This window comes from Harpia harpyja, chromosome 15 (genome assembly GCF_026419915.1).
Source record: "Harpia harpyja isolate bHarHar1 chromosome 15, bHarHar1 primary haplotype, whole genome shotgun sequence".
Taxonomy (NCBI): Eukaryota; Metazoa; Chordata; class Aves; order Accipitriformes; family Accipitridae; genus Harpia; species Harpia harpyja.
This window is the reverse complement of record NC_068954.1, coordinates 11,117,558-11,135,479: the sequence shown is the minus strand read 5'-3', so window position 1 is coordinate 11,135,479 and position 17,922 is coordinate 11,117,558. Positions and strand designations below refer to the sequence as shown.

General features: G+C 41.0%; 1 protein-coding gene across 2 annotated transcripts; it reads right to left on the bottom strand.

Annotated features, from left to right (window-relative positions):
• Positions 1 to 1,711: 1,711 nt before the first annotated feature.
• LAPTM4A (lysosomal protein transmembrane 4 alpha) lies at positions 1,712 to 15,943 on the bottom strand. Of its 2 annotated transcripts, none has more exons than XM_052809633.1 (7): positions 15,869 to 15,943; positions 8,349 to 8,469; positions 6,036 to 6,112; positions 5,823 to 5,945; positions 4,515 to 4,610; positions 3,022 to 3,120; positions 1,712 to 2,496 (listed from the first exon to the last, which is right to left on the bottom strand). In XM_052809633.1, the coding sequence occupies exons 1-7, from the start codon at positions 15,926 to 15,928 to the stop codon at positions 2,422 to 2,424; spliced, it is 651 nt and encodes a 216-aa protein (XP_052665593.1). In that variant the 5' UTR covers positions 15,929 to 15,943; the 3' UTR covers positions 1,712 to 2,421. The 2 variants fall into 2 exon arrangements, with proteins under 2 accessions (XP_052665593.1, XP_052665592.1); XM_052809632.1 differs by lacking the exon at positions 15,869 to 15,943 and adding an exon at positions 15,500 to 15,710.
• Between the last annotated feature and the right edge of the window lie 1,979 nt (positions 15,944 to 17,922).

Sequence of the window (17,922 nt, the reverse complement as noted above, 5' to 3'; positions counted from 1 at the left end):
GCACTCCAAATCCTCCCAGTCCCTGTGGGAAGCTGCAGCAAGCTTTAACAGAAAGCACGGCTTAGAGCACAAATCCACTACGACCTCCAGCACAGTCTTTTAGAAGACACCTTTGCCAAACCCACAGTCAACATGTTGGACTGCAGGACCATCTTTTCACCCTCACAACCCACCAGCAGTACAGTCTCAGGCAGGTATTGACTCACTGCAGCAGGTACTATCCTGACTGCACGGTGGAAGAGGCCCCCATCACATTCACAAAACCTGCAGACAAAATCGGGGAGGGAACACCACCCTTCATGCTGAGGGAAGCCACAGGACAGGGGTCCAGTGGAGTACGATGGCCTTCATCTCCTAGAGGAGGCTGCAGCTCTGAGCAAGCAACAACACATGCCCGCACACCACCCAAATTTCAAGCAGTGCCTGCTGCTGCCAAATGCTGCTCGCCCATATGATTGCCCACCCACAGTTTGGGAAGTCTCAGCACCCAGCCCTTGGCCGAAGCTCTCTGCCCATATCCAACACTTCCAAGTTCCTTTGGTGCCCACTCACAGTCAGACAGCTAATGAAGGAGCAAGTTTTTGGCTTCATTCTGTAACACACACCGAATCTCCCTCAGTGCAGATGGATCCAGGCCAGAGTGTACGCTCTGGGATCAGTACTTGAGTATCACACAACCCCCCAATAGTTTCTGCTGTGTGTTTCTCAGACCACTCGAATTTCATGTAGTCTTTCAGCCCCAACCCCAGAAGTCACATTTAAGCAGTCTCTGCCAGCATCTAAAGATTCCCTGGTTTTGGAGTCTCTTTGTGAGTCCAATCCAATGCAGTTCCTCAGAACTTGGAAATTGAGTGCAGCTGCCGACAGCCCTGGGTGCACAGGGTAACTGGAAGGGCAGGGCGCTGCCAGAACAGCGGCACAAGATGTTCTTGCACCACCGCAGCTTAAGGTACTCTCGCATATGGCACCTTAGGTAAAGGGAAAAACAAATTAAACTATTAGCTGATAGCACAGTAATGACAGAGGGCATTTTTAAATGTGTCAGGGGGACAGGAAGGAGGTACATACTTGAACAGACTAGAATAACCAAGAACCTGTATGCCTTTTTTCCAGAGTTTAATCCCAGGTCCCTTTTATCTTCCAAAGTAGAGAGCCATTTTTTCTTCAGATGTATTAGCAGATCATTAAACTATCTTCTACCTCTTACTACAGAGGAGGAACAGTAGAAAGTTGTTGTTTGTAGTTGGGTTTTTTTTTGGTTTGGTTGGGTTTTATTTTTTCTTTAGAAGAACATTTCTGAAGTTATGGCATACGTCCAACAACTTTGGACATTTTCCAATGTAAATAACGTTGTAGTCCTACTGGGTGTCTGTCCTGCTCTTAACACCTGAGTTCATCAGACATCAAATTTGCCTCAAAGGCTAGAAGCCTCCAGTACAATTCCCTTTTCCCAGCTTATGCGTAAGTAACAATCAGACAAGTAGAAGACAACCAAGTACTTGAACTGCAAAGGCTGCAATACAAGCTTTTACATTAAAGGAAATCCACGTTCTCCACTCAGAGGAGGACTTCTGCTGAAGAACACAGATCAACCACTAAACAACCTGTAGGAAGCCAGCGTTCACTAAGCTGCATGTACATGGGACTATCTGCAGTACACCGAAGCACTTAAAAAAACCAAACTGACAAACAGATCAACCAAGGCTACTAGTAAACATTTCGTAAAAGATTTATTTAAGTATCATTTATCACAAAGAGGAAAATACATATAAGATTAGAAGCATGCAACCATCTTCGACATTGTATTTATTTTTCTTGCGTTCACAGCACATTGTAATAGAACTCCTGTGCCACCCTCACTTCTTCCTGAAAAATACTGTGTTCCAAGACATAGGATAACCCAAAAAAACCCACAATAAAGGTAAGATAACATATGAGAAAAGTGCAAAGTAAAAAAAGTCACATATATACCACATTCAAACCCCCTCCCCGTCCAAAAAAAGGATAAAGGCAAACTGTCATTTTGCTGCACGATCAGATTGTCTTTATGAACTACTTTACAAAAAAATTAATATAAATTAAGGGCACAATCCTGCCGACACTTATAATTGTAGCTAACTTCAATCATAGGTTGGCTCAGTTGGTATTATTAAAAGCCACAAGTTAGTCACATGCATAAGTTCTTGCAGTATAAGGCCCTAAGGCAATAAAATGTTTAAGAGCATTAAGGAGAACAAAAATTAAAGCAAACAAAATCACTCCCAGATGTGTTTTGCTTAGTAAGTTTATATCAAACATATTTTAAACAGAACAGTTTGCTCCTAAAGCCCTGAATATTTCTATTACTTAAGCAGTTTTGCAAGATTAAAAGACAAAACCCCCAGGAAGCTGGTACAGATGTTAATTAACATAAAAACTGCTTCAGGCAGGTATGTAGGGAGGTGGAGGCTCCTTCTCAGGCATCTTCACTGCCATTTCATAGGTTGGCAGAACATACTAAAGAGAAGACATTTTGAAGAGATTAATGCAGAAGGTTTAGGGAAAAAAAAAAAAAAAAAAAACAGAACAAAAACATACATGCCCCATCAGCAACTTAATTCTCTGTTGCAGGCAAATGTTTTTTTTAGTAAGAACTTACTGCTGTTCCTAGTAAGCTAGTGGGGAAGTGAAAGAAGGTACAACAGTAGTTTACTGTACTGCTGAACCTAACCTGAGGTCATTCACTCCACCCCACTATCTCTTGGTTTTGCAAAGCAGCAAGGAAGGTTTTGACTGGTGCGATCAGAAAGCTTCACTCTACTACACGAAAAACATTCAAAGACTTTTCTCTATAAAATCTCCAACTTTATGCACTGTAAGAATGAAACTAAGAAACAACCCACCATAACGTTAGCTGAACTTTTTGATCTTTCCAGTCTTTGCTTAGAAAGCTGGACAAGGCTTATAAATGTATATGGATATGGTGGTTTTCTACTTAAAAGGAACCAGCATCGTTTAATTTTGATCTCAGAAAGGTTTTACCTGTGGAGGAGCTTCAAAAGCAGGGTACACAGCTATCTCTGGCAAGTTTCTGTTGCTGATGTATTTATAGCAGTTCCATACACAGTTAATTAGATATGCCTGAAAGAAGAGAGATTTCTCTTTAAAGAGGCCTCATATGCATTAGCTGATTCAGAAATTAGATGCTGGATTACATTCATATGACAAAAAGGAGCATAAATCAACTCAGTCGATACATATCTGAGGAATGGTTGCTATTTCACAGATTTAGCCACATACTATGCTGTTCCCCATTTAGCTTTGCTATCATAGTGACTCAGAGAGGCTAAGCCACACAGGTTTTAGCAAAAGAATTCACAGATCCATTCAACTAATCTCTCTATCTGCCTCAGCAGAGCTAATCAAATTAATCCCCAACCAGCTTATGCTTCTATGGATCTCAGTCCAAACTTGCCAGGAGGAAGAGGAGGACAACAGGCCAACAGCACAATCCCACTCATCCCTGAGTTAGCATTACTATTTGTCCAACTACCAGAACGAAGGAGAGGGCACAAACACCCAACCAGGGTGGCAAGAAGATGGTAGCGCAAAGTAGCCTGAACTTTAAGTCAACATTAACTGCTGTAGAAAGACATACTATCGTGCTCTGATGAGGATTAGATTTTTTTAATTATTAATCTGCGTAACATTAATCTCTGAATTTTTCATTGGCAAGTTAGCACATGGTTATACACAAGGTACTGAATTTCCCAATCAGTACAAAAATATCATCTACTGTATTAGGCTTCCACTCCCCCCAGTCAGACATTCCTCTTGGAGAAAGTATAGGAAGTGAGTAAAATTCTTTCATTACTTCATTTTTTCTTAAATTCAATCTGGATGCAATAAAGGAATATTGTCACGGCCAATGTGTATTATCAACTCATTTCTCTAATATGCTTTGTCTGCACAAAAGTTTTTGTAATTCAAATGAATGCCTCTGTATTTAGATCTTCAGAAAGAAAATAATTCTTAATATCACCCTTCAGTAGGAAGAAAGATGCAGCTCTGAACTAACCTATGCATTTCCTTCTTCCATCATCTTCCTTCCAAACCATGCACCCTGGTTTGTTAGGCACAGTGAGAGATTTTAGAAGTTTTGTTTAGAAAACTTGTAGGCAGTAACTCAATATTGTTTCACTACAAGCTTAATTACAAATATTATATTTATCTCCACTTATGCAAAAAGATGGTATTTGAAGTCTTTGTGCATTCCTACTTCCTACTCAGGAAGGGCAGAGCTGCATAAACATGCCCCACTGCATGCAAACAAGTTAGTTGAAGACACCAGTACACAAAATGTAAGACTTAAGCCATACCATAACTGAACATCCTAACAATTCTGCTCAAAAATTTCTGAACTCAGCATTAAGAAGTCAGCTGAGTTCTTAATTCAGCATTGAGAATTAACTCAGATTGATAGCATCTTAATATAGTAACTCATGAAACAGACACATGCTTAAGTTTTAACTTACCTTTAAAATGATAAATAAAGCAAAGAACACCAGAACAATAAACAAGAGACAGCTGGAGTCCAAGGCAAGGAGATCATCTTTGTAAGGGAAATCCGGCTAATTAAAAAAAAAATAGGGAAGGGAGAGAAAGGGCAGAGATAAGCATTAACACTGCACAGTCACAAATATGACAGAAGGACATCCATACTTCACACCAAATGAAACAAACTCTCCTGTAAACTACTCCCCCAGAAACAACAAAAAGTTCCGTTTCTCACTAGCTGCTTCTTTATCCTCCCAGAAAGCACAGTATTTATCCTGCCTCTATCCTGCAAGAACAGGTCACTACAGAAACGGGCTACCTATACAGAAGCCTTGTACTATCTATGTCCCTAGTCACTACCTCAATCTCTAATACATGATATTAGTCTCTAATACATGCTAAGACAGATATCCATGAAATTTCGTTTTTAACAGCAGCAGCACAGCATTTGTACTTATGGTCCTCTACTTGCTAACTCTTTAATGACGTTGTATTAATTACCTCCTGTCAGTCCAACCAGTAACATACATGTGTGCAGAGTAGAAAGGAAAGTCAGAAGAGACAAAACAAAGAGCTTCTGCAAATTTCAGACTCTTCTCTTTCCCTGACCACAGTAACAAAGCCTCTCTCCAACCCCAAACCAGGTTTTTTATCTGTTTTAAAAAGGATTTTTTTTTTTTTTAAACATCTAAAACACCAGCCAGGAAGAGCTTGCGATCCCCATTAACTAACAATGTATTCTATCCATTGAGTCTTTTTGCAGTTAAAACACAGGCAGTCTTAAAGAAAACTCCATTACAGTTTCCTTAGAAGGCATTGTTGCAAAACAAGAAGAGCTATATAGAATGTAAAAAGGAACCCTCCGAATCTCAGATTCCATCCCATAATGCTGTAAGACCCTACATCATATCGATCCTTACCTATATTCTTCTTCCCCTTCCCCACCAAGTAAGGGTCAAGACATTTTTAATCTGCACTAGCAAACCTGCCAGAACCACATTGCTTGAAGGGTTACAAACATCTTTGTTTCGAGTGTAAATGTAGCAAACGCAGTTTAAACCAACAATTCCCATCACATTTCTTCTTTACTCTCCCTGGCTTTCCTTTTAGGGAGCAATGACACCTTTGGCCCTTCCACCTCTGATAAGTTCTCATTCTCATAACCACCCTAACAGTCATCCCCTACGGCTGCTGCAGTCTGAATTCCTTTTTCTTATGCACAGGAAGATAACTATAGCTCAGTCACTTACCCAATTAAACCAAAGTTGAGCTGAAGAAACACTTACCAACTGATCCAGGTAATCCTTGATTCTGGGCAAGTAGGTTAGAGAACTGATGGCAACCAGACAACTGAGCACAAAGTCAAAGAGTTGGTAACAGAAAAATGGGATCAGCCAGCCTACACGATGCTAAGAAAAAGAAAAAAGCAGCAGCCTGTAAGGTGTTTAGTTAAAAATTCAAGTAGCAAATTTAAAACCATGGACTATAAATATACTTACAGCAATTGCACCATACACCATCATTGCACTGATTGTGAACATGAGGAGGGAGATAGCAAATAGAACGCAGGCATTTTCTGCATTAAAAGAAAAACAGTAAGCATCAGTCATTTCCTGAAGTTGTCACACTGCAGCTGACATGTACCCAAGCTCTATCCATTACTGTGATCTGTTTTCAACTGTTTCATCTGTCAAACTAGCAGCAGCAGAATTGAGTAACTCAGATCTCTCCTAATGGAAAAAGACCTGGTTCAACAAAACCAGCAGGCATTTGGAAAAATCCCTCTTCTTTAATCAAAAGCCTGAATGAAGCTCGGACATACCAATTAGAAGCCTGACATAGTTTGATAGTAATGCAACATAATGGTGCTGATTTGCAATATATGTCAGTGCTAAAAGTATGTGGGTGATTAACTTTACAACTGGAAAGAATTTTAAGTGAAGCTAGCACAGTATCAACCTTTACACTTTAAAATTATTTGATTATGTAATTCGGTCATTGGCAGTGGGAGCAGCACTGCTTCTTCAGTAACACTAAGGAAAACAGGAAATCACTGTGTGGAAGGTATCCCATTATTTAGAAGAAAAGGCAGTGGAACAGAAGCCAAACAGTAGCAGAATCCAGGACACTCATGGAAACTGAATGATAAAGATTCTCCTTGTGCATCACTGTTACTGATGACAGAAGCACAGCTGCTTTCCACCAGTTAGATTATACTCATTCTCCTGCAGCAAGCACAGTTTACATTTTTAAACACAGAGAAAGAAACCAGCTTGAGAGTCTATAGATGTGGTAAGTTAATGTTTTTAGCAATACTGAAGCCAAACTTTTGTGGCTCCCACGCTTGAAAGAGATGATCTGAGAATCATAACTTTCTAGTCTGCAACTGATTGGAAAAGATACACTGTAGAAGCACTTATGTACCCAATTCAGTACCAGATAATAATATCTACATACACAGATGGCATAAGGAGTCGGCCCTCCCATGTCTGAAATGCACTACGTTGATCAGAGGGCCTTAAGTACTCAGCAACAACCAATAAGCGTGGTTTTCTTCTGAGGATTTGTTACTCACAATATCCACATGCACAATCAAAATTGTAATATCCCTTCATGCACACAAAACCCTCTAGCCCATGTCCCAACATGGGAAAAAAGAATCTTTAAGTCAAAAGCATGTGATAGCCATTTTACACTAAAGAGTAGAAAAAGCACCTTCAGCTTCAGAAGCATCTCTCAGTCACATAAGCTTAAGGCTACTAAGTACACCAACATTCATTGCAGAACATACAACATTTTACAGATATCTGCTGTAGTTTTATTTAATATCTTGGCTTTATGAAGTAATTGGTCCTTGTTCCCACTCATTTCATTACTAACAAACATGAGTTACAGTCACAGGTCAGAACTGACAGATCCTCAGGTCACGAACAATTAACATGAAGACTGTAAACCAGAACTCTCAAAACACAGATTTGTGCTGTACTATTTATCTTCACTCCAGACTGGATCTGACCCTCCCTGAATTTTAGTGTAATACAACAGACTGAGACGAGACACATTAGAAGTGCCACACTAAACACATTTCTGCACATATAAAACCAAGAAAAAACAAAGCATGCACCCAAGTTTACATGTCATACTACAGTTAAAAAGCTTGGTCATTACAGACAAAAGTTTGACACCAACTGCACTTGTACACATCATAGACTTAATCTATAACAATAGAGTGGAAAGTAGGTTTAATTCTGCTCATGATGCTTTCTCTTCCATTTCTTCTGCATGTCAAACTTCTTAGATAAATACTTTGGTTTCACTCCAATATTTGGCATCCCAATTCTTCCACTCTTCTTAGAAAGATGGCATGGTTTTCCTCTTAGTAAACTCATACACAATAGCTGTAAGCTTTTTCCTTAAATCTATGAGGATCACCAGAAATTCCCAAAAAAGTCTTTAAAAATACTTTTCTACTTTTTGTTTTACTGACACAGCAAAGATAGTAAATGTTCATGGACAAAGTGAATTAGAGATGTTCCACACGTACTTCAACACTACAAGCATTAGAGATTAGAAATCGTATCATTTAAGATGCTTAGGGATAATATGAAGTAAAAATAATATTCCCTAAATGTTGTGGGGTTTTTTTATTCTTGTAGAACAACTCAATTCCAGAATAATTAAAAGAGAAATTCAGAAAACAAGGCAACCATATTTAAAAGCTGCATGCATATATTACACACTAGTGTAAGGCAAATACACCATGATACTGCATGCTTTATTTTCTAATCAGACAGCAGAGTTAAAACACCTACCAGCCATTCTCTCAGAAGCATAGTAATTTCCGATGACTTCATACTGGATATCAACAGTTGGCACTATATTTGGATGAGTCACTTCTACTGTCAACAAGATGCCCATCAGCAAGTTCACCACCTGAGAAAGATTACAGTTACCTAAAGGTTATTTACACTGCAACAGCTATGATCTTTTTAAGGACACACTAATAAATCTTTTATTTCAGTTGGAAATAAACTCTTTGCTTTGCCTATATGCAGAAGAAAAAAAACAAAACAAAAAACCAACCCAACTTATGATTACATTTCAAGCTGATTTAGTTAAACCGCTACCAAAACAACCAGAAGAGCACTGGACACTTGCACGTTTTAATGAATCACAACTAAATAACTTCACAAACTAAGAGGATGGATAGGGTTTGTAGGGATTCAAATGACGTAATTAAACTATTGCTGCACGATGCACAGATCCATAAACCGGAAAACTGGAAACAGTTAAAAGAGGCCAGGAAAGAAAAGCTACAATAACAGACACAATGGGAACATTTGGAAAGAGCTTCTGCTTTCTACAACAAATTGAAAGGCAGAATTAATTTAATGCACAAAGAAGGTACTGCACCCTACTCTCAAACAGTGCTGGAGGGGCAAGCAGTACAAGGGTATGTGTAAGCATCACACAGTAAATACCGAGCGTATGAGGGAAAACTTCCACTATAGCTCTAATCCTCAAACGTAGCTTTCTTCTTAATTTCTCCCATATTAGTTTTAATGCAAGCAGTGGAGAACTGTCATTCTCCCTCCCCTTCCTAGATGATTCATTAAAACCTCATCAGTCCTTATCAGAAAGGCTACACAAACACAGGTGAAGTTAAAAAAATCTCACACAAAGATTGAACCTCAAAATTTGTAAGCATTCAGCACTGGCTACATGCTTACTGGTCCTTCTCTTCATTTACACTGCCACTGAAGACTACTTCTGTTTCCCCATATTGGTACATACCAGAAATGCTTGCAGTAACGGTAAGAGCTCAAAGAGTCAGAAGTAGCTTAAGCATCTGCAACATTGCCTTCACAGCATTTATAACCTATTCAAGATTTACAGGGGCATCGTTTCTGTTACTAATATCTGGAGAGACATGCCAAAGAAAAAGGTTGCATAACAAAAAAAAAAAAAAAAGGTCATGATGGTATTTTCAAGCTGCAGTCCTTTTCCCATCAGTATTCAGTACAGTCACCACCACCAGCAGGATCTTTTACAATTAGCCTCAAAAGAAAAAAACAATTTGGTTCGCAGTTTGTCACAACAATATTTGCCAAACTTTTCTTCTTTTACTGGCCTGGTTTCAGGAGTCAGTGATAGCAATAGTGGCAAGTCTACGCACAATTATTGAAGTTTTCAATAAGGAAAAAAAAAGCTTTTGAACATTTAAAAGGAGTTTTAGCTTTTAAGACTCACAGTTCCTACAAGTAGGGTTTTTTTGGTTGGTTGGGGTTTTTTTTTAAGGGTTTTGTCAGGTTTTTTCTTTTTTTTTTTTCCTAGGGTTTAGAGATATCATCGTGATAAGCTTGCTTACACTTTCTGCTAAAAAGAACCCTTTAGTGAAATCAAAGCTGATTATTTTGTAGAAATGCTATCATATCACCATGTACTATACAAACTTACTGGAAATTCCAGCTGCTTTCAGCCACTTGTATACTCCATTTTATGCCTTAGAGCTTAAAATATAAAAACTAGTACAGTTGGCAGTAAAAAAGTAAGTTTAGCCACCAGTATCTTTAGCCTTGAAATGAGCATATTTTCCCCCTCAAAAGACACTTCCTACAGGGCAAACTGTCAAGTTGCTCATCTGCCACTTGTCTAAATCTTTTATTTTGCTTCGCCATTGTTCAAATGTATAGAATACTATATTCTCTCACCACTACTGTTTCATCCTTCTCTACTCTGGCTTTCTGCTCTTGATGTATTTTCAAGCCTTCTATTTCTGCCTCACTGTGAGCCAGCCAGTGGTATCAACCTATACTTTGGAAAATAACTTCCTGCTCTATACTTGTTTTAAAAAAGCCTATGTCAAGGTTCAGATCTCTGGCAGTTAAACATTATTTTCTACTTCATAAAACACAAAGAGACATGTTCAATTAAAGCTAAATCATTTTTTGTTTATACACAGTCATCATTTTAACTTAAATAGTGATAAACTTCCAAAGACAATACTACTTCAATACTGAGTTTAACCGCCACGATGGCTATCTGCCTCAAGATAAAGAGCAAGCAGCACTTGAATTAATATAAACTACTGAAGAACTTGAATGCCTTGGAATTGTAAGACTGTGATCCTACATCTGCCACTTTATTTTCATCCTATCCATGGTCCCAATTTAGGATACAGAAGTCCTTAGTAATTCCACTAGTTACTGAGCGCAGTTCGAAGTATTAAAGCTTTATTTTCTCAACCTAAAATGGTGTGCAAGGAAAATAGGAAATTAAAGAGTCATTCAAAATCCAGTCTGCTAGGATCAGTGAGACAGAATAAAAAAACTTAAAAAAAAAAACAAAACAAACAACAAACCCCAACCTCTGCCAATTAACACCCCAGGGTTTCCAGTACTCCATTACTGCTATTTGTGAATCATATCACAGCACTGAGCAATTCATCATATTCAACATATGGATTTCAATTAAGAGTTACCAACAACTCCAAATTAGGAGTCCTAAGCACAAAGCCAGAGCCTGTATTTTAACTACTACCATTCTTCTTTCACAGAAGCTTGCTAACAGCAAGACCGCAAGGCTTGTTTCAACTTGATAGTCAATGTGACTGGCAGTAAGAGTATGGTTTGGATTGGAAGGCATCATCAGAGCTTAAAAGAATACACTCACTGCCAATAAAATATATGTTCACAAATGGTCTACGTGGAGAAGTCATCAGAAAAAACATAGCACAGGTAAGCCTCAGTGTCATCTGAAGATTAAAACCACCACCTCCCCAAAAAACCCTGCCAACCCTGACAAGCCAGCACTCAGTGGATAGTTCACCATTCTGAGGTAACACCTCAGAAACCCCAGCAGTCCCCATCCTAGTCTTTTTTGTTAGGAAGTCAAAAAATAATCATAAAAAAATAAATTACAACATGCATGTTCAAATTCTAATTCAAAAGACTGTTCCATTAAAATGAAAAAAAACTTAATTTAGTTTGCAGTAGTTTAAGAAGTGTATTTTACTCATGTAAGTGGGATAACTGAGCTTAACTGAAGTTTGGTGTAGCTTGTATCAAAATTAAAAAATGCAATAGCTGGTATTAAAGTAGAAACCCAGCAATTATTACAAACTGGTAATAGAAATATTAGCTCCCTATATGATCAGAACTCAAAAGACTGCGGGGCTATAACAAGCATTAGTTTTTTAATTAGGGAGTTTTATCTCCATGGTATACATTTCATGTCTAATCATGTAAGAGCCTCATCTCTCTGGAGGCCTGAACATTAAGTCTAGGTTTCCCCAAGCACTCCGAGTGACTAAAAGTCTTGGACATCAACAAGAATTCCTACTTAGCATTTGCTTATTTCCTTTTATGAGTGGGAAAGAAGAGGGAAATTGCCTTGCACTACTACACTTTCTCATCTTCCTCTCACTTCTCCAGTATTTTTCTTTAAACATGTTCCTGAAGAAACAAACCAAGATGGTTTTGTTTTGTTGTGGTGGTTTTTTTCTTTTATTATACTGAAAAAGAGTAATTTTAAATAGAGTACTTCAGAGCTTCTAGCACTGTCGAGATTAGGTTGAGACCAATTACTTTCCTTCATTTCTGGAAATCTCGTTCAGTGAACAAACGACTCAAGAGATCATCCTCACCCTCCTGCTAACCAGTAGCAATTACATCATTTTGACTCTATTGCTGAAGTTTGCTGCCAGAATGAAACAGCCACTCCCTCCAAAACAATGCTATTACTTTTAGACTGTTTATTGAACTCTGATCTGATTTTTGCCAGTGCAGTGTTCATGCTTCCGGCTTCTGGAAAGCGCTGTGCCTAGTAAGAAAGTTTACAGGAAGAAACAAACTTCAAAGCCACATGTTTGCAATTATGGAGCTAGGAATAGGAGGTTTCTTTTTCCTTCCTACACAGAACAGTAGTGGGTGTTGCAGAGTTAACCAAACTATATTAGTCCTGGAACTTAAGCATGAGTCCACTAGAAATGTTCTGAACTCATCCTTTTGCAAATAGAGTTTTAGTTATTTATCAGAAACAGTAGCAGCATACAGTCTGAAGCATGCTTAAAAGATGCAGTTTGATCACACAGCCATCAACAGCAGACATTTTAGAAGATACCTTGTTCTCTCTAGACTCAAGAAGTACACAACAAGGGCAGCAATGTAACTGTTTTAGTGAGGAGATAAGTCAGACAGATGCAAGACTAAAAAGTATACAAGCAAGGAGCAGGAAAATGCCTAAAGAATTTGTTACATGAGTAACACACACGTATGAAATAGCCAAAACTCTTATCTTACTAAAACATCTGGAGTAGATTGCTACGACACTCCATTTTATGTTCTGTATCAAATTCCTTCAGGACTGCACAGCACGAGAACACAGTCTATCCAGTGAAAAATACAGGCTGACCAAGATTTTCAGTAACACAAAGCTATTGTTGAACTAAGCATTCTCCCCCACCAAAAAGCTACCTCCCTCACAAAAAAAACCCAACAAACCAATTAAAAAAAAAAAAACACCCCCCGCAGAAACTTATTACTATTTGTTCCATTGTAACTTAAAAGCAGATTATTGAATTTATTTAGAAATACTTATCATAAGCTAGTGTCTGAAACACTAGTTAGTGATATACTTAAACGGTGCATTAATTAACATGTCTAAACAATCTGACATACCCTAGGCCATTTAATTTTAATTTTTTTTAAGTTTGTCAGCAGAAAGCTAAGTTTAATTTTCACTGTCCAAATTGTACTTCACCTTCAAAAGGTATGAATTAAAGTTGAATCCTAAGTTAAAGCATTAGGCAAGACCACCTAAGGCTTCATGGTAAGACTTTATGTCAGCTCAAACAGCTTAACAGTTGTCAGACTTAAAAGTTATCTCCTTTTCCCAGCTTACAGCTGGGAAGAACTGGATAAAAATTTTCAATGCATAGTTTAACAAAGTGTTTGATACAGTCTATAGAAAAAACGCAGCTATGAAGTACTTCACATGTACACTGTTACCCTGAACTCAACTTATTTCTCCCTCTAACAGCCCGAATCCATTGCAGTTACACGAGATCAAAGGAACGCTTTGCTTCACACACCACTACACCTCTGAAGCCATCAGCCTCATCAATGACTGGCATACTTTTCACCGTCCATAAGCCCTACAGATATTTGCACAGATTCAGAAAGGAGGAAGAGGTGCTGCATCCAGGCAACGAGATGAAACAAGCACAGCAAGAGAGGTAGAAGCTGGAAGTACTACTGGGTCTGTGGCCAGGGAAAGCACATCCCTGCCCATCGCCCCCACCAAGTTCCTGGGTTTCTAGATACTCCTGCGAACAGGAAACCAAAGTGGGGAAGGCAGTAAGGTGCATTTGTTTCGCAACAAGGATGAGTGTCTCCTTACTGTTAACAATTTATGCTTCTACTTGAGGTACCAGAAGCATATTCTTGATCTCCTTCCATCAGCATAAGGTAAAACTTCTGGAGGTTTTGCAGGTTTCCAAAACAAGTCCCATGTTCAATACTGCAATGGACCTTACTTTTCTGTTTTACATGAACTAATAGTAGAACTTAATTAACACCAAGACGTTTTTTTCCAAGTTCTTTTGGAAAAAGAAAAAAAACCACCTTTCCTAGAGTTTTGGTACACTTCCTACCCCCCTACCTCGCTTCTTCCACTCCTCTCTCCCACCATTTTATTGTTTGCCTGTGCATTTTTTTGTCAATGGAAGGACTGAGACGAAAAAAAAAAAAAAAGACTCTCCCCATACTTGCTGAAGATAAACGGTAAACTCTCCAAACTTAAATCCCCATGCCTGTAAAAGCAGTTTCTGTGCACGGGTCCTTCACATCAAGGCATAAAAATTCAGCATTCTCCATTTTTACAACCTGGGGAAGGGTAAAGGAGAATACAGGCTTTGGTTACAGCTTCAGGAGAACAGAAAAGCTATAATGCAATGTTTTTAAAACTACCCTCACGTCTTTACTGCCCATGAGGGTAAGGGGAAGGAAAGATGAGGAAATGGCTTCAATAAAAGGGAACTAAGTGAAGTGAAGGCTCCAGGCCTTAACTTGCTGGTACTGTTTTCACATTTCTGTTTCACTCTAGATCAAAACTATTTCTAGTATTTCAGCTTCACCACCACAGCCTTCCCTCAGAGAAAAAGCACCCACCAGTCAGAAAACAAGAGGTGTGAGGTGTTTTGGAAGCCAAATTTGTTTGTATTGCTCCTCAGCCACTGTGTTGAGGATGCAGTACCAAGCAAATGGGAACTTCCCTTTCCACAAAGCTCTTCAACAAGCAGAAGCCATGCTCATTTTGAAGACCCTCACCTTCCTCTCAGAGGTTACACACTGCTCAGGGGAACCACACCTTATCATCGTATTCTCAACATACCCCAAATTCCAGTCTCCCCAAACGTTAGCATCTCCTCTCTTACCAGGGACAGACACGTTCAGTACTGTTTGAAACGTTTATAAGACCCTACTTCTCCAATCCAAGAAAGGGAATAGTAACAGAACCCCTGAGAGACCCAGATTAAAACGCCCTCAACTTCTGCTTCATTTTCTTTTTCTAACCACAACAAGGGAGGCCGCCAAGGGACTACTGGGTTTGGCGAGCCCGACACAGATCCCGGGAGGGAAGAGGGGCCCGAACCACGCCGCCCGACTGGAGCAAACTGGCGCAGCTTCCCCCGCACGCAGCAGCACAAGGGACGATCGCGACGGCTGGCGCGACGACAGCCGACTGCCGAAGGAGAACAACTCCCCGGGCGAGGAGAGAGGGACCCCGCCGCCATGGCCCCCCTCCGGAGCTGCCCCCACCCCGGGCCCACCGGCGGCGCATGCGCGCTGCCCACTCCGCGCCCGGGCTGGGCCGCGGCCGAGCTCCCACGCATGCGCGCTGCGCACAACCCAAATCACCGCCCCCTCAGCGGCGCCGGCTGCCCCCCGCGCCAGCCTCTCACCATGTACCAGGTGCCCAGGATAATGGTGCCGGTCCGCACATGGCAGCAGCCGCAACAGCGGGTACTGTAGAACCGGTCCCGGCTCCGCTTGAACGTCATGGCGGCAGCGGCAACGCCGACCTCCCGCCCGCAGGCCCGCCGCTCGCCCCCTCCAGCCGCTTCCCCTCCAGCTGAGGGCCGTAAAACACCCGCGCGCGCGTCACCGCCGCTCGGGCCAATCAGCCGCCGACAGCGGGGGCGCGGGGGTGTGCCTGCGGGAGGGCGTGCGCGTTGCCGCGGCAACAGGCGATCGGCGGCGCCGCGGGCCAATCACAGCCCCCCTGGGCGCAACGCCCTGTCGTTCACCTGCGGCGGCGGGGCGGGGCTCACCTGAGGCGAGGCCCGGCGCCCGCCGGGGCCGCGGTGGGCGTCGCCCCCTCTGTCCGCCATGTTGGCGCGGAGCCGCTTCCTCCCGCCGCAGCCCCCTCGGGGCCGGTACCGCTCCGCATGGCGGGTCCCGCCGGGGCGGGCTGGCCTGGCGTCGGGGGCACGGCTGGCGGTGCTTCCCCGCGCAGTGCCGGTGGAGGTTGGCCGGGGCGAAGAGCCGGTGCTTGGCCTCCGAGCAGGCAGCCAAAACCCGGCGGGGAAGACTGTGTTGTCCAGCGATAACCCTGTTTTCCAAGAAAAACTGGAGTAGTCGTCTCCTCAGTAGAGCCCGAAGCGGCCAGCTTCGAGACACTACCAACGTCCCGTGGCATTGGCTGAAATTCAGCCAGTACTATAGAGGGTTTATTTCGCTTAAACCCTCCCGCTATGCTTTTGCATTAATTCCTTGGATTGAATTATTAATATCGCGCGTTACATGTTCAGAGGATACGTGCTAAGAGGGTGAACAGAAGAGCTGAGTTTTAGTCCACAGAGGTGCTTTACTCTTTTGTGAGTCAAAGTCCCTGTTTGTGAGTGGGTCATAATAGTACTTCATTAGTCCCACTGAAAATTGCAGGTGCTGCCAGATACATGTGTTAATTAGAAATAATGTGTATAAATGCAAGTGCTGCCATCATAATGTGTATGGGGTAAGAGGTTGCTCCACCACTTGGACGCGGTCTGTTCTCGTATGGAGCAGGACCTATAAACTTCCTCTAACCCAAGGGCAGCCGGTGGGTTTTGCAGACCTGAGCTGTTGGTACAGATAGGCACACAGTTTATTTTAACCCTGGTGCAGCTGGAAGTATTTCCTTCTTGGCCGTGTACAACCAATCTATCTGAGACGCTCATAGAACCGTAAATATTTGCTGTGCATATATACACCAAGATGTGTATCATATGTCAGTATTAATACTGTTTTTTTTCACTCTGAACAATGAGAAGGTAATGAGGGTGACTGTACTTGTCCTTTTGATATATTCCAGATCCTACAATTAACACATTTTATTGTTTTAGCTACTTAGTTTCTTTTTAAACATGAACTGTTGCTGAGTTGTTTGAAATTATTTACTTAAAGGCTTTAAAACTGACCTTTTTATTTTAAATCCCCTGTGTTCCATAATGGGTGTTTTTCTTCCTTAGGGCATATTTCATTTTTGAATAAACATGTTGTAAGTGCTGCTAAGACTGCTCTAATGATCCTATTATAAACTATTGTTTGTTTCTTTAGTGCTCCTAATGTTCTCAGCCCTGTGCACAGATGCTTAATTATCAACACTCTGATTTAATGTAGCAAAACCGGACTAATTTTAATCAATATACATGCATGCGTGTAAATAAATGGAAAAGGATTGTGCACTTTGTTGTAATCAGTCATTTAAAAAATCAGTTTTCTCACAGATGGCACGTTGGGAAGCCTAAGCCAACTGTTTCTGCAGCATACATGCCTGAATCGATTACATTGTTCCTGCAGAGTTGAGAGGCTCTCCCTCCTGTTAGTCTGTCCCTGTGTGAAAGAGGAATTCACAGGACTAGAGTGAGTCAGAAGAGAAAGCAGGAGCCTCTTGCTTGAGTTACGGCATCCACTTGGAAACACCTAGATTCCATTCTCAGTTCAAATGGTTTGTGAAGGCAAGTGTTCCGACTAAGATCTTGCAGTTGGACACATTGCCTTCACTAGTATCACTGGCAGCTCTCATGTCAGGCTCAGATCTTCAGGGCCATTTTCATGAGAAGAAAGAAATCTTAATTAAGTGTTCATATCTTTGCCAGCCAGGCTCAGAATAAAAATTGATGCAATTCCCTTGAGCGTCACTGCTTATTATACCCTGCAGACAACAAAGATACTGGGAAGAATAATGTGACTGTCATTTAACATCACAAAGCAGCTTTCCACAGCAGGATAGACTGATGTGGAACTATTGAGTGGGCATAAAAAACTTCTCCACTTTCTCCTCCTTGGAAAAAAAAAAAAAGGAAAGAAAGATTAAAACAGTATTTTGAGAATGATTGCATTG